At 32.3% G+C, this 25338-nt stretch overlaps 3 protein-coding genes across 4 annotated transcripts; 2 read left to right on the plus strand and 1 right to left on the minus strand.

Moving 5' to 3' along the window:
* Positions 1-936: 936 nt before the first annotated feature.
* LOC134241046 (nucleolar MIF4G domain-containing protein 1-like) lies at positions 937-11799 on the minus strand (the record flags this gene model as incomplete). The annotated part of the gene is made up of 6 exons (XM_062723142.1): positions 11473-11799; positions 10362-10505; positions 2719-2860; positions 2294-2377; positions 1428-2037; positions 937-1136 (listed from the first exon to the last, which is right to left on the minus strand). Coding segments are annotated over exons 1-6 (1408 nt in total), but the record flags the coding sequence as incomplete, so codon positions are not given.
* Positions 11800-12580: 781 nt separating this feature from the next.
* Positions 12581-14189, plus strand: LOC134241044 (uncharacterized). Its single transcript, XM_062723138.1, has 3 exons — positions 12581-13110; positions 13459-13675; positions 13851-14189. The coding sequence occupies exons 1-3, from the start codon at positions 12596-12598 to the stop codon at positions 14040-14042; spliced, it is 924 nt and encodes a 307-aa protein (XP_062579122.1). The 5' UTR covers positions 12581-12595; the 3' UTR covers positions 14043-14189.
* Positions 14190-15705: 1516 nt separating this feature from the next.
* LOC134241045 (chromatin modification-related protein MEAF6-like) lies at positions 15706-24736 on the plus strand. Of its 2 annotated transcripts, none has more exons than XM_062723140.1 (7): positions 15706-15831; positions 18056-18171; positions 18763-18850; positions 19134-19170; positions 19553-19724; positions 19847-19877; positions 24197-24736. In XM_062723140.1, exons 1-7 carry the CDS (start codon positions 15724-15726, stop codon positions 24209-24211), a joined length of 567 nt encoding a protein of 188 aa, XP_062579124.1. In that variant the 5' UTR covers positions 15706-15723; the 3' UTR covers positions 24212-24736. The 2 variants fall into 2 exon arrangements, with proteins under 2 accessions (XP_062579124.1, XP_062579123.1); XM_062723139.1 differs by having other exon boundaries at positions 18751-18850; positions 24197-24702.
* Positions 24737-25338: the final 602 nt, after the last annotated feature.

Consider the following 25338-nt stretch of genomic DNA (forward strand, 5'->3'; position numbering starts at 1 on the left):
GAACAACATACATTAATGAGTCATAAATATTGTCTTATGTTGATGTATTCCATTTCCATATATACATGTAGTACTTTGTATACCATGTACATGTACTTTTATTCTTTGTTTGTTGCATGAGCCCTAAAGGCAAACATAGTATTTGAATAAAGAGCGATATATGGCAAGTGTCTCAATTGGCCCCTTAAAATGAATATCTTAATTTTACTTTATATATAGCTTTAATTTGTACAGCTATATATGCGACCTTTATTGGTCATTTTCATTTTGATCAAAATGCCGTTATTTTAGAAATATGACATCATAAAAATCACGTTTTCTCGCCATTTTAGCATTTTTTGTATAAAACTGCTTATTTTCAAGCAGTTTTTCTTCCAGAAAATATAGAGCGCAGCCTAGAACAAGTATTTTTACCAAAGATGTATCTATTGAATACTGATTAGTGACAGAAAAATTATGTATGTTTTACACTGCGCTCTATGTTTCCAATAAGAAAAAAACATCAAGAAAAAGGCATATTTTTGTTTTTTTTGTTAGATAGTATAAATAGCATGATTTCTCATGTCATTTACAGCTAGGGAGAGTGCATATAAATGTGAAAAATATATTAGAAATATTTCTAATACATGTATAATCTTTTCTACAAAATAAATATCAATTACACATATATGAATGTCATTCTAAAATGTTGATTTTTAGGGGGCCAAAATTGGCTCTTATCATATATACTCCTTTAGTAACAATTCAACTGTTATTTTTTTAGATTAAAATGATTGTATGTATGCAGCAATCTTGATATCATCATATTCTCAAAATCCTATCTTTAAAATAAAAACAAAATACATGTAACTACTCAACTACTCTATCCACAGCATAAAAAAAATTAGTGAAAGATTTATAGCACCCTCTGAATATCTTCCAGTCAAATCAACTTACCCACTTCTGTCCCAATGTTGCCATGGAGAATTGTGATGAGCAACATCATTTCCATGGCAAGTCTTTCTGGTGTCATGGTAACAGAAACACAAGCACCAATCACAATGGCAGACAGAGCCTCGGTGACCTCTGCCCTACTGTTGCTACGGTAAACAGCCTCTATCTGAGAACAGATCTGTGACATGTTTGCTTCACTGGCCCTATAAAGAACATCAGATGGTTTAAATGTTTGTTTTTGCGGTTGAATTCCATGGCTTCAATACTTATACCTGTAAATCTGTACAAATTCATATCACATGGTGTACATTCGGGATTTGTCAATTAACATTTACTGATAAAATTTTAAGCTAAGTAAATTTCTATGACTACAGGGGTATTAAAAAAAATTCAAAAACAGCCACAAGATCTTTGAGTACATGAAACATGTTAAAATAATAAAACATGACTAAAGAAAAATACGTTTCTCAGCTCTTGACATAATTATCTTGTACCTATTAACAAGTCCCTTGAGCTGCTTCTGTAATCTCTCCAGCTGGAATTTCTTCTTCTCATCACTGATCTGCACCCTCTTCCCTGGGGGAATATACTTCCCTGTCTGCCCAGAGCTCTTAACAATGTTCCCCTCTTTGTCTCTTAACCTCCCATAGATGTCTTCAGTAATTTCAATGTTCTCAATATTTTCATCACTACTTTCATCAGATTTCTTTCCTTCTTCTTCAATTTCATCCTTTTCCTCCATTTCTTCATCATTGCTATCAACATCATCATCAAATGTCACATCTTTTTTCTTCTTTTTATTTGATTCAGATTCCTTTTTCTTTTTGTCTTTTCTGACTGTATTTTCTTCTGTCACTGATTTGAATTTCACCTGTTTCTGCTGCCTGTCATCACTGGTAGATTTAAGAATGGATTTGACATCAGCTGCTTTTTTTGATATAACATCAACTACTGGATGATGATCATCAGAATCTGATTCCTCGTCTTCATCACTGAAGTCAAAATCTTCTTCCTCATCATCACTCTCATTTTCCTCATATTCTTCTCCCTCTTCCTCCAAATCATCATCCATTTCCTGCTCTGAATCTTCTTCATCTTTGACTACTGAGTATATGAAAGAAGGAAAAATCTTATTTTAGCCTTTAAATATTCAACATCAAAGTTACATCTCCGAATAAGCTTTTCATTGTCTATAAATCATATATTGCTTGTTTTGAAAATAAATGCAATGACACAAGTTTCTGTACTTGTTTTGTGGAGATTTTTAAAAACTCCATTAAATAATAAAAAGAATACATGTATATAGTAAGTGTAATCATTTTTGTGTGTCAGACTTTCATTTTAAACAAATTCAAAATACCTTTTCTTTTTCCATGTTCTTCTTCATCTGAATAATCATCATCCTCCATATCTTCAGGAGATTTGTCCAGGGCATCCAATAAAACTGTGCTGTGTCAAGGTTTCAGTGTCTAATAGCATTACAAACATATACATTCACTAACAATAAATTGTACATATATGTACATACATGTATATGTTTGAGAATCCTACATTTCACAAGGTACTGCAACCAAATCAATCTCTTTCATAGCATAAAACAAGAAAAAATAATAAAACTTTTCTAATTTGCCATACTTTAAATAATATAACATGTATACTTCATAGAATAACTCAACCAGCACTTTGCTTATTATCAAAATGTATCATCTCTTGAAAATTCTTCCATGGGACAATTAAAACCAAATTAACATTCACCACCATTAGAAATTGTGTACATAAGGATACAATCCAGTCCATCGTTGACAAAGGCCTGTGGCAGATTTTTACTCTTCCTTTTGTTGAGATGAAGGTTCTTCTCCAGCTGTTTTAACATTCTGTCTTCCTTCTTATTGTCTTCCATCAGCTGCTGCTTTCTGCTGTCTATTTCCTGTAATGTAAATGGATTGAACAGATTACTATAATTAATTAATTATGTCCGCTCTCAAAAAATTAAAGACACCTATAAAAATTCTTGTCTTATTTCCAGATTTTCTTTCAGAATGGTATTTGAAAGAAAACTCTGATTTACTTAGTATCAAAAATATTGTAAACAAGTTAATCCTAAAGGATCCTGATTAAAAAAATTCAATTCAGGAAAGGATATTGAACTCAGATTCAATAAATCTTATGGTCTTAGGAGTAATTATATATGTAGCTATATTTGTTATCTCTAACTACATGGGACTGAGAAAAACTTTGAGATATTCAATGATTGGAGGTATTAAAGGTTTATATCAAAACTTAAAGAATGATTGGTTGAGACCAATAAGTCACTGACATTTACTGTAAATCACTTTTTATTCACGAGAACTTAATTTCCGCGTAATTACGCGAGGCAATGCGTTCGCGAAAATTTAATTCTCGTGTATAAAAGTATTCCATACGATTATATAGAGGAACTAGAGCCGAGCTCGTTGCAAAGCAACGAATAGGTCTTCCGTTGGAGCTACGGATAAGAAGACGTAACCTTGAGTCTAGGTCAAGCCACATTCTAAAGTTCTATAAGTGAAAAATTTAAACCTTTTAAGAGAAGCAACTTGCAATGTTTAGCTAGGAAAAAGACTGTAAAGGAATATATGTGACCTTGAACTTTCCAAGTGACCTTGAACTCTCCAAATGACCTTGATCTAAGCAATGACTAGCTCTCGTTATAAAAATATTATCCATGTGTTACCGTCTGGAAAATTTCAAACATTTTATTTAGATATTCTCTCTGTCCATGCGTCCAACCAAAAACATCTTATCCTTGGGGACTTTGAACTCGAGTCAAGGTCATGTCCCACCCTGCATTATATCAGCAATGTTTCACTAGTAGAAAAATGGTAGCGAATTTACAGTTTCACTGTCACTAATTTTGACTCGTCCAAATGACTGGATATGTTCAGCCATGAGTTTTTTTCTGACTATAATCGAGGCAAAATGATTCATTGGGTTCAACACAATGTCGAGACTATAGCTCAACTTGTTTGTACTTATAACAAAGGAACAGAAAACTATAGCCATTGCCATCAGACCAAAACTGTAGAAGGAGTAGCGTTTTAAAGGAATTTCACATACATTTCTATTTTTTGTAATCATGATGACAACACCTTTCATCGAAATCAAAAACGATGCACTTAATTATGTATCACATTGAAGTCTTCTTGTGTGTCCAGTTATATTGAAATCAAACTAAAACTGTAAGAGGAGTAGCATTTTTAAGGAATTATATACAGAAATTTCTATTTTTAGTAACCATGTCAACACCGTTCATCGAAATCAAAAACAGATGCACGATATTTTGCATCTTAGTGAAGGCTACTTATGTGCCAAGCAATATTGAATTCAGACAAAAACTGTTGAAGACGTCGCATTTTAAAGCATTCAAAAACCGATGCACTATACCATGTATCTTAGAGATGTGTACTTGTGTGCCAAGTTATATTGAAATCAGACCAAAACGGTATGAAGAGTAGTATTTTGAAAAATTGTTTATAGACAGACAGACAGCTAGACAGACGAACGGACGGCAGACACTTTACTATCGCATCTCACAGACAGGTGGGACAGATATTTATATATCGAAAATAACCAAATTAAATAAAGACATCATTTTTAAAGCATTAAATCGTAGCAAAAAAGAAAATATCAATGGATGCGACACTTTTCAGACGAGGGAAGAGATATGAACCTCTCATAAATACGGTACACATATATCAGATCATTGCACGTCGGCAATCTAAAATGACACATATTATTTTTTTTTCTTTGTACATGTATAACTTAACCCCCCCCCCCCTAATTTCTTAAAAAATGTTTGTACAATCAAGAAAATCGGTTACTTTTCATAAAGACTACGACGTTGCTTTCATTTTCAAGAACCGTATAATAGCGAGTGCAGCGAGCTCAATAGAATAACGTGTAAGAAAAGAAGTTCGGAATTGTACACACGTCAAGCAAATTTTGTTGTGCAACATTCCCAGAGCTCCTTTACTACCCTATGTCCTTTGCGCGAACAAATAATAACACAAGAAACAGCTTTTTAAAAAGCTTGGCTGACTATGTCATCAATATCTATAGAATCTATGAGCATGATAAACTATAAACGTTTACATTTGGGGGGGGGGGGGTGTTAAATTATTTCACTGGAGTAAATTATGGAGATGTTGTACAAAACATAAACCATATATAATACTGTTTGTATCTCAAATAAAAAATGAAATCATGATCATGTCCCGCTGTAGATTCGAACCCGGGACGAAAAGATGAACACTTCTGTCCGCAAGTCTAAAATGGTTTTAGAGGATGACGTAAATAAGGAAAAACATTTGATTCATGCTTGAAAGCATGGCTACATATAAAGGTGGCAGCTGAAAATATGATAACTACAAGAAATTGGGGATCTAACAATTATGACTGACGTGTAGAATATGATTGATAGTTTCTTGGGTATGCCAAAGTATCAAAGATTGTTGGAAACGTGGGAAAAATAAATAAAGCTTTAAATGACCCAACAAACTTGACGGCGATATATGAATGCCATGGTGCGGATTCAGGAAGTTTTTCCCAGAGATGAGGGATCGACATCAAATGTTTTATTACTTTAAATGATGTAACTTCTAACTCACTTCACAATGTCACCGAATTGTTTGTTTGTTTTTTTTTCCAAAGTTCGACCGGAAAAAAGAACAGACTTTACATACATTTTCATTCAATAGAATAGTCCAGAAAAAGGGTGCAAAAACCTACATGTGACATTTTGGCGCGAAATAATAGCGTCACCCCTTACCTAGAAGACAAATGGACTAATCCAGTAGTATAGAAACGCAGAAAAAAAGGTCAAACGGATCTATATCCGTATAAGAACTCGCATGAAATTAATATATGCTAGCAAAAGGCTAGAGAAAATAAATACTTCAATGTATTATATTAGCAATAAGTTTATTTTTCTGCTAACAGAATATATAACTGTTGTTGCTGAAATGCATGTAACAAATCCGATGATAATCAGCATGCACAAAATTTTGCTGGCTAACTGTGACCTCTTCGAACCCTATAGTATTGATCCTTAGCGTGACGTCAGGCAATAAAAGGCTTTCAGTTTGAAGAAATATTTCAAAAACTTTTCCGCAAAAAATATGCAGTTATTACTAGCTTACTCTAAAGTCTTCTATCGTACAGATGTACTAGCGTACTCTGTTTAGTAGGACCGGTTTTTTCAGTGGGTGGCTCAGTACAACTAGGGCTGGGACGATATATCGAGATATCGATGTATCGTGATATATGTGAGGACGATACACATATCGAGACATTTGAAAAAATATCGAAATATCGCCCAAAAAAATCTGACTCCTGTTTTTCTTTGTTTATTTAACATTTGGGGTTTAATATATAAAATAAATAAGTTAAATATAAATATAGATATGAAATAAATAATAATTAACACACTTGAGTAAAATATTTTTGTTTTACAACATATAAACAAATATTTTGAATAAATTATTCTCATTTGCAAAGAAATAATTTGTTTATTTCAATGCAAAAAAAGATTTTATAAGCAATTAAACATATCGTGATACATATCGTATCGTGTCTCAAATATCGTGATACGTATCGATATAGAAAAAGTTGTATCGTCCCAGCCCTAAGTACAACTATTCTTTTTCTGCAGCTATACTGTGTATGAAGTTTGATTATTTTTAAAAATATCTTGGTTAGTTTGTTTGAAACTGAGCTTTGAACTTAGCTAAAGGCAAAGTGTGACGGAAGGAGATAAGGCAGGATGGAAGACGTCCGACATGACAAACATTATATCCCAAGCCATATTCATGACGGGGCATAGAATGATTATTGGTTTACATAAAAAAATAGATTGTGACTTTCTTTCGGAATTCAACACCAGCCTTAATCTACATGTATATACGCATGTACAAAAACAAATCAACCAACTAACATTCTCGGCTCATGCAGAAGGAAGACATTGTATATTCATTTTAAATATGTTAAAGGGGGGGGGGGGTACTTATAGTGATGAGAGGAAATTTAACCATGTGTCGGTCCATGAAACATGAAAGATTATTTTTGGAATGTTTGTATACAACAGCGTGGCTTTCTTTGAACTAAATCAGAATTTATTGAAATATTTAAAAATAATTCTTTCAGGGACGCCGTGATATATTTGGTAGTCTCTGTAATAACTGTTCGGATATAGCACAAGCCTTTAGATCGCTTAGAAAAAAAATTGAGGTGTTGGAAAAAAATACACACAATTTTTTTTCTAAGCGATTTAAAGGCCTGTGGGATATAGTGTCTTGAAGGTACAACACCTTTTTCTTTAAATATTACCAAAGGATTTGCTGATCCTTTTTTTCCGTATAGTCGAAATGCATGGGAGAAGGGAAAAAACGTATGTGGATTAATCAAATACAAATTGATGCGTTGTGTTTTTAATCTAAATAGACACGTTTTTTTTCTTCTCGTTTTCCTTTTTTGTAAAATGCCGTTTGCTTTGTTTAAGAAATAATTGTCTTATTTTTCGAATTCTTAAAAACTTTTTCCTACGCATTACCAATGTGAGAAGAGAAAACAAAACGTCCTCAAACAATTTATTTCTAATGATGAAAACACCGAATGACGATGAGGATAATTAAGGTGAAATTATTTACTGAGACCCTAGTATCTACATTTCATGTCACCAACATTAACAATGACTGACCGGGAGGACGTTTGGTAAAGAATTAAAATTGATGTTTTATCGTCGAGATACTGGTTAATGATAAATAGCATTAACGAATTTTCAATTTTTTAAAAATCGTATTCTTAAACTTTGGATGTACATGTATATATTTTGGCCGTTATTCTAGGCAAAGTGCATTCATGTATATTTATACTTACATCGACTGAACATGTACAAGCATGTCAAAACGTGCAATGTTGAGATATTCTGTTTATTCAACGAAAAGGTATATTATTTTTGTTCAATAACATTTTAAAGTTTAGTAGCAAATAACTGCATACTCAAAAGTGCTTAATTTAACGTTGGATGTTTTCCCGTGAATTAGAAACTTCACCTCCACTTACAACTACAATGCATGTGTACATGTAAGTTTAATACTCATAAAACAATATCCACCTCGATAAAAACAGAGGGGGGGGGATTGCAAACCAAGGTAGTGTTTATTCGGCTATCAAAATGCATAAAACTTACAATGACTAAATGTACAAGCGATTACGATTAATTTAAACAAGCTGAAATAGAGTGAAATGAAATGATATGAAAGAAACGACATATTTTAAACCCAATTTTCCATTTGTAACTATCGGAGTACACAATGGATTTTCATATATGCCCACTGTTCTCTGCAACCACGTGCTTGTAAACGAGGACCGGGCAACACAACTTTAGACACAAAGTGACAAAGCTGGATATAACCTGTTTGCTATAACGGTATTACAAATACCTGAACAATAGTATATTGTAAATTACTTTTTATGTTCAATGTTTATTTAATCTTTAAAAAAATGATACCTCGGTAAATGGAGAAACAAAAGAGTGATCATGGTAAAAATAAAACGCACATGTAAAATAATACCTATCACTATCCATCACTAATTATAATTATTTGCCGAAACCCCTTCTCAATTACAATTGAAATAAAATACATTACACAGAATAGAGTTTTTTTTTTTTATTTTGCGAGAACAGTCCAAAGAAAGCGAACACAGTTCAAAATAATTTTATGCACCAGTGTTTGGAATTACGATTAAATATGAAAGATGGGTAAAATAATCTTATTGAAACGCGATGTAATTAAAGACACAGTTTTCTATTAATTGTGAAGTCTTTCTACACAATGGTCTAATACATTCACAAACACTTGCTTTGTTTATTTTGCGAGAACAGGCCAAAGAAAGCGAACACAGTTCAAAATGATTTTATGCACCAGTGTTTGGAATTACGATTAAATATGAAAGATGGGTAAAATAATCTTATTGAAACGCGATGTAATTAAAAACACAGTTTTCTATTAATTGTTAGGTCTTTCTACACAATGGTCTAATATACAATCACAAACACTTGCTTTGTTTATGTCCACAGGTGCTTGGTACACTCGTGACCTACATGTAGATCGACAGCGTGGGATTTGTGGCTTTGATTACATAACTGTAAAACATCTCGCTGAACAATGGGATCGTAATATGTATACAACTAATGATCGTGAATTATTCAATGTATAAAGTTTAAGATTAATTATATAGTTTGTTACAATGATAAACGTAGAAAGGTAGATTTTATATCTTCCGCTTTTAAAGACGTGTTCACTATAAAACTAATTAAATTTTATAAAGAAAAATAGAAAAAGTAGTTGTAATACATGATTTAATAGTTAATCATAAAACACGTTAAAACCTTATTTTGAAGAAAATCAACATAAAATACCGTAGGGTATATTATTTACAGCAAGTTATACACATGTTGAGGTCAGATTTACTTGCCGAATGAAAACGCTACATGTTTACCTGACCTGCTTTCGACTGCATATTATGCAATAACCCCGGTATATTCGAACAAATAAACATTCCTATCAGATCAAAAGGGTGTTAAAGAACAATTTTGCTCGATATATCTAGATCGAAATATTTACCGTTTTTGAGTTATAAAGCAAAAACTTTCAAGCTCCAGAGATCCCTAATTTTAGGGGCCAGCCCCTTTTCTATAGTATTAAATGAAAGCCCTTGCAATTATGCACAACTTTTGTTCAACATGTCTTAACAAAATATTTTTAGTTTTCAAGATAAAAAGGAAAACATGTGTAAATTTTCGCTCTTTCAGGCATTCTATTTTTTGAACCCTGTATATCGCCATTTTGAATAGAGAAATCGAAAAACAAAAACCGATGTGCACAACTTCAATCCTTCTGTTATCAAAAACCAGTAAAATTTCTGCTCCAGCTCTAGTGGTCTCCGAGCCTTTGTCTGGAAATGAAAGCCTATAATTTTTCGTTTAAAGGGAAATAACTCAAAACCGGAAGTGACTTTTTGAAATTATTGACAACATTCTGACAGAGTTTATTACCGTCTATCATGTCTGAAAATTTGAACAAAATCCATTAAAAAATGAGCGAGATATGAGGCCTCAAAGTTGGCGTCTAGGAAGAAAAAAAAAAAAAGAATAATAAGAATAATCTTAATCTTCAGAATCAGTAGAAGGTCTTCCGTTGGAAACGGAAGACCTTAATAACAACTCTTCGTAAAAATTATGTCTCGCTTACAAAGAGTCAATGACAATCTCGCGAAAATAAGGTGTCTCAAAAATTTAGTGATCTACAGTATTCAAACTTAAAGATACTGAAGTTCATCTGTATATTTCATTTCATTCTTTCTCTTGAACTTTCCTCTTCAAAACCTACTTCTTTTTCTTTCATCTTCTTCATTTCTTTCATTCTAGCTTTTTGCTTCTTTTTCTTTTCTTTGAGTTTTTGCAGTGATTTCTTCTTTGTGTCTGTTTTAATAGCATCTTCCTTAGATTTAGTCCATGTCTGCATATTTGGAAGCTGAAAAACAGAAATTTGTGATAATTCAATGTATATTCATAAAAGAAAGAATAAAACCAGAAGAAATCAATGAGTACACTTTCTTTTAACCAATTACAGTAAAACTTTGTTACAACGAAGTCACTGGGACTTATGAAATTACTTTGCTAAATCCATAATTCCGTATATCTAAATAAGGAATTTTTAAACTTTATATAGGATCCAAGATAACTTCGCTGTATTTGTTAATTCACAATATCCTTGTAACTACTAATTTATAAAATGAGTTTTACTATACATTTGATTTCACCAATAAAGAGGGTTAAATGTTCTTTCACCAAAATTCTAAAGTGACCTATGTGGGAGTTGGCTCATTTTACATTTTATTTATGTACAGCTGAAGGCAATAGCTCCTTCTGTATTGTATATAAAAGAACACCATTCAACGAGTTGGAGAAATAAAATATAAAATCACATTTGATTTCTGCCCAAATTGATAAATAAATACATAACTTGACAACTTCAGGAGGTTGATGACATGCCCAAAAGAAAACACAACATGGAATATTTGTTTCATCTTATACAATTTCTGGAAGATTTATTTCATACATCATGTACATGCTTTTTAAGATAAGAACTGACGTATTTTAAATCCTACTCTGATTCTGTATACAGTAAAAGAGCTCCTTTTTTTTGATATTTGGGAAGTTAATGTATATATGTGCCTCTAGTACAATGTTTGCTATGTAGAAGTGGCTAGACTTTTCTGCAATGTGAATGTCATTGAAAAGAATTTTGCACCAATAACGTAAAGAATTGAGAGATCATTAAAGAACATTGGGATTTCTAAGGGTTAACATCAATAACTAGAGAAGACAGTACATATAACGTAAAGACTTTTCTTTTGAGTAATATTCAACTCACAATTTAGATAAAGTTAAACATGAAAAATATAGAAATATCTGTATGTACGTTTCAAACAATTTACCTCTCTCCCACATCGATATGCATGTTTTCGAGCTTTTTTAAGTTTTCTCTCGTCCTTCCTCCTTTGTTTTCTTGAGTACAATATGTCTGTTTTTATCAAAGATCGGTGTTTATCTGAATCATCGACAGCCTTCGCGAAACTCAACACATCTCCTCGATATTTCTTTAATGCGGGGGCTTCTTTGGCTTTACACTTTAGAGTGAACGCTGTTCGCTTCCTATTACTCATTCTAATTAACAAAATTGGTAAATAATAAAAAATAAATACTGACAATTTGATAAACACGTTTGATATCAGGGTATTCACTGACTTCACGTCTTCTCACATGGGCGCAGCCATATTGCTTTTGATAATTAAAATTGCATATGTCGTACCCGATGTAATTGTTTGTTCGTGAACTGTCATGTAGTCTCCTGCAACCGGGGAGTTGGGGATGATAAGATTAATGACACTTTGCACACATGAGCATGCATGCAATTCAAATGTAAAACAGAAAAAAGATGTTCATCTTTCCAAAGTGCTTGTGTACCGATAGTATTACGTACGTCATAAGCAATTTACGTCACAATGAATACAGTTTACGTTATGTGATTATGACGTCAAAAATAATTGGCTTATTTCCTTGGGTAAGTAACACGGTCAACACGGTAGGAATTTTATCAAAATATTTTAAGGATATAGATATATGTGATTGACGTTTAAAGTGTTTATCATGTAAAAAAAAAAAAGTGAATTAATTGCAGATTTTTCTCGATAAGTTAAGGTTTAGCCAAGCGTACTAATACAGTGAATGTTTTGCTATTTTATGTGAGACTTAATTTATTGTGCATCACAATCTTGAATATGATTTGAAGCTACCATATATGTTTTGAAAAAGGTCTTGCTCAAACTAAAACCACTCACATTTTTTTAGATTTAATTAAATACACATTTAGGTGTATGTTCAACGTATCAAAGTATATGTATAATTCTATTATATTTGAGAATAACTTAAGAGTTTTACTTTATGTACGTGTCACATCCAAATACAACGAATCTTGCATTGATTAATTTTATTTTACTAAAAATTTATGTAAGTATTCTTTTCATTTTTATAGATAGATTAACATGAAAGATCCATAGAATGGGGATATTTGGAAATGGTGCGCTCGGTTTTGGCCACTGGTTTGGATCCAAGCGCCAAATTAGCCAAAGTAGAAAAACCAGCCAAAGCGGACAGAATGATCAGGCGCGCCGATTTCGATTCAAGTTTCTTAAACGTTTTCGATCATCCGGCGGATCTAATCAAACACTCCCAGAATTCCCAATTTCAAAACATTTTGTAGACGCACTCAAAGAAGAGGGCTTGCTAGTTCCAGGGTCAAAAGACCATCCGGCCCTCAATATTTGTGTAGGGATTCAAGATGATGAATTACAACATGATAGGAGACTGAGATACAGGTCGTACGGAAAATCGAGATGGGATGACGTTTTTGCCACCCCTGGCGTCCGCAAAGTTGCTCTAGAAATGGATGCCAATGAGCCAATAATTGACGAGCTGCCAGTCTCGCTTTGGTTAAACTGTGTTGATCCCATACTTCCAGCTCTCATTTCTCTCAGTACAATGCAGAGGCGCAGAACAAACCTTACTAAATCCAGGTTAGCTTTAATATCAAACTTTCCTTAATAGTGATTTACCCTATTGTAAGGTAGTAAATTCTCATGCTCTAGGATAAATTTAAAATAACTAACATGTCTTCCCAATATTTTCTAATATAAATCAAACAATTTTTTTCTGCAGGCCTAGGATAAAAATATGTGCGAAAATGTATTGGATATTGTGCTTTATGATTGCTTTTGAAAAAGATGTAACTGATGGTCGTTGCAAAATTTTTTAAAAATGATTGCAGTAATGATTAGAACCTCAATTTAGCTATTTTTATCTCTTTTCTCAAAATTTCTATTTGATTTCATTATATGTTCTACATGTATTTAATTTTTTTCAAGGCCCTCAGCTACTCCAGTACAAGACCCAAATGAAGTATCCACGGATCATGGTGATTTGGACCGAGGACCCCCATGGCTTAATATTAATGTTATTGGTCCTCAAAATGTTCACATCATTTACCTGGTAAATCTACCCGCAACTGCTGAAGTACGACCAACAGATTTGCTTGGAAATGAGTACTATATGGAAAAGATGCGGATGTTCGATATCGTCACGGTAAAGTTATTGAAACACATTTTTGATGTGATATTACCACATGCATTATAAAATATAAACATTTTTCTATTTGGCGTATTTGCTTATTTTTGATAAATTTTTTTTCTAGAATCAAATTGCATCATTTTTATTGAGAAATAAAAGGCATACTAGTATTTAAAATTTTCATATCTAGGCACGGAGGGGTCGCAAAAAAGTACGATCAAAAATCACAAATATTTCTCGATCACGTGGTCGCAACCCACTGATGAACAAGAGCCAATCAGACAACGAGGAAGAAGAGGGAGGGAGTTACCATTCTGAATCAGAGTCCGGAAACGAAGGAAATTACGATTTGATCCAAGATCTCTTTGATAATGGTGAATGATTTGGCCGATTAAACAATAGCGAATGCGAATAGACATAAGAACAAAAACTCAAAACATTATGTATTACATGTGTATAATATTTGATTATTTTTTTTTTAATTTTGCATCAGTATAATTATGTAAATTTCAGATGAACAATGCTCTGTGTACACAATATTTTTTTTATATTCAATAAATTTTGCAAATTAATTTCATTTAATGTATTTTTATGCAAGACTTACGCATGGAAAACTTAATTCATATGGTACGTATATTCTCTAGGGTCTCTTTGCAAAATTAAACATTTGGTATACAAATGTTTAATTTATAAGTGTTTATTCAATGTCACATTGTGTGTCAAAATTCCAGATCGATGAACTTGAAATTCAAAATATATAATATGCAGATTTGGGTTAAGACCTATTCATAGAAGCATTTTTCAATTTTGAGTGGGGGGAGGGGGGCAACCATACATTTACATTAGAGGGAGGGGAGGGTTCTACAGAGCAAAAATTCCTCACAGATCCCAAAAGGCATCAAACATTATTACAGATTATGAGTAGGCACAAGAATCATCGACCTCTAACTAGAACATTGATCAAATGATTGCGTAACGTACAGTACATAATTATGTAACTAAATATTAAGCAGGCACGTAGCATCGTTTTTGAAGTGGGGAGGCGGGGGGGGGGGCAAGAGAAATTTTTTTTTACTTACCTGTATAAGTTGACAAGCAAAAAAAAAAAGGAAATTGCCCAAACTCGAAAATCCTATTTCGGGGGGTGGAGGTGGAGTGGGGGTTAGTGGCTAACTTTTTTCAAGGCCAACTTCCTTATACCTTCATTTTTTTTTTTTGGCATACAATACTACATTTCCTATCTATCACTATACTGTGGTTAGATGTGTGTGTGTGGGGGGAGGGCAACCAACCTTTCAATGGACATTTTCAATAAAAAATGTAATGTTGGGAGGAAAAAATGGGGGGGGGGGCCGGCCCCCGCTGCCCCCCCCCCCTCCGTTGCTACGTCCCTGTTAGGTCCAATGTGAACAACGTGTTAAGGTAGTCCAAACCTAAAGCTCTGAAAATCAGCTTTTCAAAAATTTAAAATGTTCATAAAACTGTCTGTTTTTACACGGTAGCATGTATTTATATATGCATGGTAACTCTTCAAAGTTCATCATTTTTATACTGAGTAGTTATTCATAATGATTAAAAGCACCAGGTTAATTAGAATTTTCTTAACAAAAATTGATAATCAAATATATTTTAGGACTAAATACTTAAGGTATCTAATACATTAGGAAAAAAGGATGTTTTTACACGTATTCATATGTACTTCAAGTGTTATATATAATACATATAGTGTTAAAAAAATGCTTTCATTGCCAGACGTATATGTATTGAAGATCTGCATCAGTTCTTATTTCAGATCATGCTATTATTGTGAGCATTGTTATCTAATGCTAGACTAAATGAAAATCGATTTCTTTATAAATTAAATTATTTTTACACGTTTATGGGTTCCAACTGTCAAGATTTTAAGATACCTTTTCAAAAGGGTCCTGTTTTCAATCATACATGGAAATTATTGAAGCTTTTTATCTTTAGGTGTGCTAGTACTTTCAGTACTTTCATCCAAACGAAGCATGTTCATTAAGATCGGGTTCAATATTACAAAAAAATTAAAGTTGCGTCAACCAATGAAAGAACAGTTCACATTTCTGGTGAAAATGAGTACCCAGAAGTCGTCGATGATAAACACAAGAGAAGAACTGAATGAATTAGTACGAAGGAGGACCGAAATAGCGGTAATTGTTATTCATACAAGTCATTCTATCTTTTACAAACTAGCCACTTGCGTTTAAACATAATCTGTGTCAACTGTTAACGAAAATATTGTGCTTATGACGCTGTTATGACGAGTATAAATGGCGGGTAAATCAATTTTAGTGAAAGAAAATGGGGCTGGAAGCAGAAAAGTAATGTAATTGAATGAAAAAAGTATATATGATCAGGAGATTCAATTCAATCCATTTAAATCCTGCTGTAACGGGAGAGGAGTAAAATGCAAAGGTCCAGATCAGGATTTGAACCCAAGCCCGCGGAGTCTCCAGTCAGATGCTGTACCAACCGAGCTTTCAGGCACTTGTTTCGTATTTATACTTTTAATTACCACAAGGTACCTAACTCAATTTTAGGCACCTCCGCTTCAAGTTCATATTTTGTTTATATGAATTATTTACCTACTTAAAAATGACATCGTTTCAGAAGTCTCTAATCGAGCCTCTTTATCGTAGACCATTCATTTATTCCTAAAAAATTACCTCTATACAAATTAAGGCATCTTATAAGATATATTTACTTCAGGTTGTGATTATAGATGTACGATAAAATCAGAGACCTCTGAATGAATACTCGGAAGTCTCTGGTTTTATCGTACATCTATAATCCCAAACTTATAATGTATCTTTTGAAGTGAACAATGTCATTTTAAAGTAGGTTAATGGCGTATACGAAACAAGTTTCTGTGACTGAGCTATCCAGCCACCGGTAAGTGAACCCGATGACCCCAAAACTATCAATTGATCCAAATTCTGGGAAGATATCTCTAATCACTGAGTGGCATTTGTCTGAGATTCATAAGACCTCACTACAAAAATTTTAGTTTCTACAAATCTCACTGAGGGCAGGCGGGTGCAGTTGTGTATTACAGGAGACCTTGTAACAGGTGGGGAAAAAGTGTCGGCCAGAGTGGGACCTCCCACTATTGGCTGCTAAGCGTGCCAGTGCTCTAACCACAAAGTTACCTGGTCGATGTACCCTATCCTCTGTTAGGTGTGTTCCCGTTTTGCACACATTTGGTAATTAGTATAGAACAACAGGTGTGAAGTGTGTTTTGATAGCAATTATAGTCTGATTTCTGGTTTGGATTTACCTGGATTTACCTGTGAATACCTGATTTAGATTAATGTATTCTTAAGAGGTTTAATACAATTTTAATAAGCATTTTATTGAAATTTATATTTTTTGAAAAATATTTGATTTTATTAATATTTGTTTAATATTATTTATTATTAAGTCCAATTTCTTAAAAAAAAGAATACGTACTTTTCAATCTTGATAAAATTCTACTGAACTAAAGATATAACATGTAATAAAGAAAATAGTGAATAAAAATTAATTTGAAAATAATGCACAAGCCAAGAACATGAAGAAGATGTTATAATAAGTTCACCAGATAATCAAATACCTTAACTTTGTATTTATTCTCTTATTTTTTCACTACAAGTTCACCTTTCACATACTAAGCTTAGTATGGTATAGACTATAGCAATCTCACCTGGTCAAATTCCTGTTTTTCACAGATATTTTAATTACCTGTAATTCAAATGTGTGCAAAACGGGAACAAACCCTCTGTTACACTCTTTCCTTCTCTTTTTTTTGAGGTTTTTCCATCCGGAAAGCATCATCAAGAGCCGGGGGCTCAGAAAATAGCGAAAACAGGGTGGTTATTTTGGTATTCTCTTCGTAATATTTAATATCATATCATAACTTCAAAAAATGTTTTGAAAAAAATTCAAAGAATCTCTAAATTAATGTCAAACTTTACTTTAAGTGAAGATAATCCACCCAAATTATGCTAAATGAATCATTTTCTGCCAGTTTCATTTTCACTTCCTTCAAATTTTTTCAGACTTTTGATACAATGCTAGACAATTTCAATCACTGTACAGGGGGGCGCTGATTTCCTGACCACTGAAAAAAGACTAAGGGGGGCGCTTATAGGGGCAGGGGCAGTTAATAGGGATCCCGAATTATACAGTATTTGCTCTTCTATTTCTGCCATGCTAGTTTTAAACTGGCTGTTCAAAGAGGAAAATTTGTTAGTTGGACCTCCAAATAAATATGACTGCATTTTAATTTTTTTTAATTTGCATTCAAAATATCGAACACTTAACATCTTAAGTCTTTATACACTATACTAAGATTTAAATCCATATTAAAATGTATTTTGATTTTTTTTTTTTCAGGATACCCTTGCCAATCTTGAAAGACAGATTTATGCTTTTGAAGGGAGTTATTTAGAAGATACTCAGCTCTATGGAAACATTATCAGAGGATGGGATAGATATTTAGCAAATACAAAGTATGAACAAATTAATACAAGGCTTTCTTTTGAAGGCGTGCTATGTAAACACTGAATGTTATTACATTCATTTAAAGCCGTCTTTAAATTTGTGAACAGGAAACATTCTGTTTTGGAGTTTAAATTTGTAGGTGTTCAATTTCAATTTTTTTTCTGTGGCAATTTGTGGCGGGAATCTGAATTCATGCACAAATAACGATTGCATTCAATTTCCTTAAAGTGAATTTCTAACACATATGAATTATTTATGTTTCGGTAAAGTGCAACATTTGCAAAAATACAGATGTATTGAGAATTAATATGAGTTATCCTCCCCTATACAGTATGTGCACACTTATAGTCAGTCAGGAGTAGTAGAAATCATGTTCATCCCCTCATATTTACATTAATCATATTTTAAATGTCAATAACCATTATCACCATGATTTTCATCATAGCAAATTTTGCCTAAAGTCAAAACCTTCTTTTAACTTAAATCTTATCTTTTCATGTGATTCTGAGATATCATGCTTAAAATATTCATGCATTTTGTCATTTCATGTTCATTTCATCCCCTATTAATCCCAAGCCAATCCACAGCCTCTTTTCTAGGAACACAAACAGTAAGGCAGACAAACGGAACAGGAAATTCAAGGAGGCCGATCGTCTCTTCTCCAAATCTTCTGTCACATCGGCTGCCGTGAGTCAATTTTATTATATTTAGCTAAAAATCTGAAATGCTGCTTCTTGCTCTGCTAAGCAGGATTTTCTGTTTGGATCAAAATGTTGCCAGTACAGATTTGAATTGTTTTCACAATACATTTTATCTGTATATTTAAATCATGTACCATGATAAATACCTTGATAGTTCATTTTGAAAGCACAGTCACTCATCAGGCATTGTAATACCAAAGAATGCAGATAATTAACCCATATCTTATAGAATAAATGTCTATAAGTAAAATTATTTTTTATTTTTGTAGGCTGTCAGTGGTATAGTAGATTCATTTGACAAAAACCGTAAGTATTTGGTTCATAAACTATACTTTCAGAATCATTGCTTTCTTAAACTTCAACTAGTTGAATTTAAACTAAATATGAAAAAGAAATGAAGAAACTGTAAACTGTAATATAGGCTCATGCCACTGAAGTACAGAATATTTTTAGAAAGTATCAAATCAAAATGTCATGGGAAGTAACTCTGTAAATGCATTGTAATTTACACAAAAAGTAGTAGAAGATTTAGTTAATTTTCTTCAAAGAGCTCACATCAACAAAAAAACTTCATTTTTTGTCAAAGATTGGAAACTGATTTTAAAAAATCTTGAACACTTAGTGTATTACAAAGAAAAAAATCACAGGATAACCGAATCATAAATGAAATTGTGAATTTTTGTGACAGGTGACCGAGACTGTCCGTCTAGTCCGGATTCCCAGAACAACCAGAACAGTGCCAACACACCACAGACAAACGGACAGTCCGACAGCAACGAGTCCAGTCACAACCACTCAGGGAAGCTCCACAAAGGGGGCGGGGTTATACGACACAAGAAAAATAAAAGCAAAAAACACAGGTGGGAATTCACTGTTACTGAAACAGGGACTTAATAGATTAATAATATTTTACTTTTATATGTTGGTTTTTATTTTCATTCATGCTATTTTGTGTGTGTATATTTTGGTATTATTTTTTCAGAGTTGAAGTGAAACTAAAAAGAGGAAAAGATGTAAGTTTATAACAATTATTGACAATCGACAAATATATAAAGTTATATAACTTTGTAAAAAAAGTTCTTACATTGAGATACATTTTAACATGAATAATCTTTGTACTTCAGAAATAAAAGTGGAAAACACTTGGAAAGGTATTGAGCAGTTGATGGTTCTTCAGAGCATTGTATTTCACACATCATATTTTCATTTCTGTGGTGTCTAGTTGCTAATATTATTATACATATATATTATCAATGTACTAAAGTCAAACAACTAATTTGACGAATTTACTTTGGTTTTTACGATTCCACAGGCAGAAAAATAACAATTTTCCACCCTTTTTCTCTTCATAATAGGGATTTCAGTAGGAATGAATTACAGTAAAATAGAATAAATTTCAATACCTTTTGGTACAATAAAATACAATCATATTGTGCACTATTTTTTTTTCCTCGATGGGGAGATTGTACATATACATGTATACCATTTACCCAGTACATATGCTTTAATCGTTTAATGGTACATCCAGAACTATAAGAACTATTTTCCAAAATTTTTATATGATTTACTTAAAAGATAATTAGTTTCAAATTGGTAAAATGACTGTTATGTGCACTTTATACACTTAAATTTAGTGGCTTTTTTCCTCCCGGAACATTCTTTTATTCACTTTTGTCTATGTAGACACTATTATTCTGTAGAAACCTCACACACTACAATGTCCTAATAATCATACCAAACAATCTGTTTGGATGAAACTAAAAAACAATCTGTTTGGATGAAACTAAAAAGCAACTACATTGTACTATAATACTAATTATGCCTTCCAAAGTACATGAACATATGCATAAGACCCAATGTTCAAGCCCTAAATTCCAGTACTATATATTGTATTGCTGTAAAATCGTTTATTTTTGAGGGATCAAATTTTCATGGTTTGAGGGAAATATATTGGTTCTTTGGGAGTTGATTTCATGGGTGAAGAATTGTTAAGTTAGTAATATATTTTGAAAAATTGCATTTTATGATGGACATAAATTTATAGCCTCATAGGTCTCTTCATACCTTGAAAACAACGAAAATTAAACCCCCATGAAAATTAGTGATTTCACAGTATGCACATCATATATTTGATATGTTTATTCCGTGCTTCTGCCAAATGTAATGTATACTGTCTGGCTAGACAATTTAAAATCTTTATTGTGTAGGCATCCTTAGATTTCATTCCCTATATTTATAAAATTGACCCCTGTAACAACCTCAGATTCTCAAAAAACACAAAATAAATGAAATCCAGTATATCAAATTTGAAGATTGCTTAAAAAATTAAAGATTAAATAATGCTAAATTGCTTAAATTCTTTAGCCTCTCAAGCTTTGAAAATACATTTTGTTTAAATTTATATATTTTTATAATAAATACAAAATTAAAGTTTTCTTGGAGTGAAGAGTGCATTTTTACTGTCATTTAAGGCTTATCTGTATAAGTACCAAGTAGAATTTTCTGGCCCTTCCCCATCCTGTCTTTCAAACCTCAGTAATGTGTAGTCAAAACAGTGCATTCAGCTCTGTTTCATAGAAACTTCAAGATATCACCAACATCATACAAAGATACATGTACATATGATAGAACAATTCAATTGTGTCATAAATTTTCTGACCTTAACCTCCCTATCACCTTGACCTTATTTTCTGTCCTTTGTCTTGACCTTATTAAAAATTCAATACTAGATATTATCATCAAAATTCGTACACTTGATGTTTAATTTGGCAAGAAGGATTGAACTTTTTTTAAAACCTTGTTTACATACATGTACCCTAATACAGTGTATATTTATATTTTGTTTTATGACTTCATCATTCCCCATTTTGAGTTTAACTTAGATTCCAAAAAACTTATTCAGCATACCGTATATATACTCGCCTATAAGTCTGTCCGCCTATAAGTCGGTTGTATTTAATAAGCTTATATCTCAGAGGGACTGACCTCATATAATACCCTTCATTTTATAGCTCGCCTATAAGTCGGACATAGAGTTTTGGACATTAGATTAACTCCCAAAAATCTGACTTATAGGCGAGTGTATACGGTACTACAGTGGCTGCAACGTTATTGTTGACAACTTACATGAACGATCACGTTACACGAACAATTCCGCACGATTAACGCACGATTAAACCTGTTACACGAACGATCCTTCTCGCAAACGATTCTATACTTTACACGATCTTACACGATTGCTAACGCAAACGCACGATTCTTCACTCAAAATATTTAGGAATCGATGTTTTCAAAACGAAATACGAATAAATACTGGTTATAGATTTCAAAGTATTTTCAATATTAAAGTGTATTTCATAGACTTTGAAAAAAAATGGAAATGGATATTTCTGTAATCTAATACATGTAAGACTTATTTTTTATTTGAGATTATAAATTATTATTATTTTAATAGGAAATTCTCCGATCTAAGAAACGGATTTTTTCGCTCTATCAGAAGATGCACGTGCAATTGGACTGTAAAATTTGATTGAATTGGATTTTATAATATGCAGAAAGGGGGAAACAATTAAAAAAAATATGGCAGCATCGAATGATTTGAATTACATGCTATATCCATGTTTCCATTGATGCAATATATGTGATTCTCTAAAATGAACTTGCCAATTATTTCGCATTTTTTATTAGCAGAAATTAAATAAAATAATTAAAAGTACATAACAGAAAAAGTTACACTGATAAACAAACCCCTGAAAAATCATGTCGAGTGCATTTATAATTATTCACGGACTAAATATTCATGTAAGTATTGAGAAATGATTTTTTAAATTGTAAAACAATTATTCATTTTTGATGACCTGATTTTAAAAATATCATGAGCACAATTAGCAGTTAACAAGAATGAAAATCAGAGAAAAAAGTATTATATAACATCTAAGTAACTACAGATCGCGCTATTTGACGAGAACATTATATTGTACGACTTACTATATTGCTTGTTTACGAGCGATAATTAGTTTGTTCTGCATTCAATTATGCAAATCGCGCTTCATATATTTTATTTGGATTTTAAAAAATAACAAATGAAATGCTTGTTTAACAAAGAACATTCTGTTAAAAACTTACAAAACGAAATGTACATGTTTCTAAACGCACGATCGCGCACGATTAATACTGCAAACGATTGAGTCTGATACACGCACGATCTTGCACGTTACATGAACGATCACGCACAATACACGAATGATTCTACACGATTGGTTTGTCAACAATAATGTTGCAGCCACTGTAACTTCAAAATTCCTTGTTACCCCAGGATACAGAGATACCATTTGATGCTAGCTATTAATCTGTGTCTTATCTTTTTGGGGCAGCAATGTTCTTTGAAATCAATTTACATTTTACTTATTTTTTTATTTTTTTAAAATCAGCTTTACATAATTATGCCCCCTTTGAAGAAGGGATGGCAAATTGCTACTGTGTGTCGGTTGGTTGATTGGTTGGTCTGTCTGTTGGTCCACCATCTGTTCCATTTTTTTCTTTGCAGAGGTTGCTTATATTGAAATAAAATTTGGTATACAGAATTATCATAAGAATATCTAGGTCAAGTTTTGTTTTGGGTACAATCGAGCCATTTTGGACAGAGATATTCCCCTTGGACTTGAATTTCAATAATTTGGGGGGGGGGGGGGAGCATAAGCGTTTTGCAAGTTGTACATCTTTGGTTAATATAGCATTACACAGCATAGCACTGAAATTAACATTATACACATACCTTTTTGAATTGTACATATTTGATATTAACCATTTTATAGTGCCGTGGTGTGTTTTGTGTATTGGGTTTATTTAGAATTGCCATTGTATATTTTAAAATTCTATTTAGGCAGTTTCTATTTGGAAGTTACACATGTAGTACTTGGAAATTTGCTTTACATAACCAAGAAACAACTCTTTCTTCTTCATAGTTTAGAATAAAAGTAAATGACATATTTTTATTGGTTACTCATCTGAAATATTGGACATTTTCCAGGCCTTTTTACGATATTAATATTTTACGTTCCAGGCACCTAAGATATATCAAAATTGTAAAAAAAAAAAAAAAAAAAAAAGCCTTTAAGAAAACTTAAGTTATTTTGGACTAAATTGTTACAAATTCTGCTTTTACATTTGTGGTATGTTAATGAAAATGAAAAATTTTGCAGTATTTACCTTTTCTTTGCAAGTATTACAATACTGTATTTAGACTTATTTTTGTCCCCAACCTCAGAGTAAAGAAAAATTTATAATTGAATTAAAAGATTGAAGAAATAATATTTTTTCATGTTTTTGACAGGTATCAGGAGAATAAAGGAGAATATAATGGTCATGTAATATTTAGTCCAGTATTTAAACCACATCTCATTCATCACTACGTGGGAATTCTGTGATGGAACCTATCGTTTTTGTGGAAGAGACACCATTCAGTTTTCAGTGTATGAATTCTACCAATGTTTCTATCAATTGGAACTTTAGAACATACTTTGTTCAGCGACTGGAACAGGAATGAGGAAAAATATTAAAAAGAACAAATATATATAATTGTAAGACGCTTTTATATGGCTTATTGACCTAACACTACTACATTGTATTAAGAATATTTTGTGACATGTAGTGATCTATGATCATATTCTGATCTGTGTCAAGTTCTTTCATGTTGATTCAAGTTCATGTTATAGGAATCTCTCAGGATGAGATTAAATAATACAGTAACTTCATAAGTACTTTTTTTCTGCATATCATTGTCTTACAGCTTTGAGATCTTTTTTCATTTACCTTTTGCCATTGATCAAATTTTGTGTAACATGATGTTTCTCAATTTTTCATGTCTTTTTTCTTCTTGTTTTGGTTGAATAATCATGATAATGCCATATTTATTTTAATTGTTCAGCAACAATTTATGTATGTCTTGAATGAAAATTTAGGAAACATCTTTGGATTTATACTAAGAAATATTTTTACAGATTATTGTAAAGTTTAGACAATGCAGTCGATTAGTTCCAAGTACTAGTAGGTCTTTTAACAGAATAAAACTTGAATGCATTGCAATGGAGATTCATCTCTGAAACTGTTGTAAAAATCTTGGTAATAAATTATTTTTAAAACTCAGATATTATTATGTCTCTTTTTTTTAAGGTGAAAACACAATCATTTTTCAGCCCTTACTAGATTAAAGAATATTGGCATGATGTGAAGAAACTTGCTTGTTTTTTAAATTCTTTTTTGTTAGAGAATTATTTTCTGTTTGTCATACATTGCATTTTTTTTTGACAAGTTCGGATAACCAAAATTAAAAAAAAATGGATTTTTTTATTCCTTTTAATTTAATTTATAATTTAGATAGGACTTTTCTGTAGAAGCCAGTTGATGTCACGGAGAAAATTTTTTTACAATAAACTGGCAGGCGCACACATAATTTTTGAAACCGTCTTCCGTGCT

Source organism: Saccostrea cucullata, unplaced genomic scaffold (assembly GCF_032062105.1).
Source record: "Saccostrea cucullata isolate Sc308-1 unplaced genomic scaffold, CSIRO_AGI_Scuc_v1 ctg4589, whole genome shotgun sequence".
NCBI lineage: Eukaryota > Metazoa > Mollusca > Bivalvia > Ostreida > Ostreidae > Saccostrea > Saccostrea cuccullata.

Coding starts and splice junctions, on each gene's coding strand:
- LOC134241044 (XM_062723138.1), top strand. CDS start 12,596: ATGGGGATATTTGGAAATGGTGCGCTCGGTTTTGGCCACTGGTTTGGA. Junction 13,111..13,458: donor ACAAACCTTACTAAATCCAG/GTTAGCTTTAAT, acceptor ATTTTTTTCAAG/GCCCTCAGCTACTCCAGTAC. Junction 13,676..13,850: donor GGATGTTCGATATCGTCACG/GTAAAGTTATTG, acceptor TTTCATATCTAG/GCACGGAGGGGTCGCAAAAA.
- LOC134241045 (XM_062723139.1), top strand. CDS start 15,724: ATGAAAGAACAGTTCACATTTCTGGTGAAAATGAGTACCCAGAAGTCG. Junction 15,832..18,055: donor GAAGGAGGACCGAAATAGCG/GTAATTGTTATT, acceptor TTTTTTTTTCAG/GATACCCTTGCCAATCTTGA. Junction 18,851..19,133: donor CTTCTGTCACATCGGCTGCC/GTGAGTCAATTT, acceptor TTATTTTTGTAG/GCTGTCAGTGGTATAGTAGA.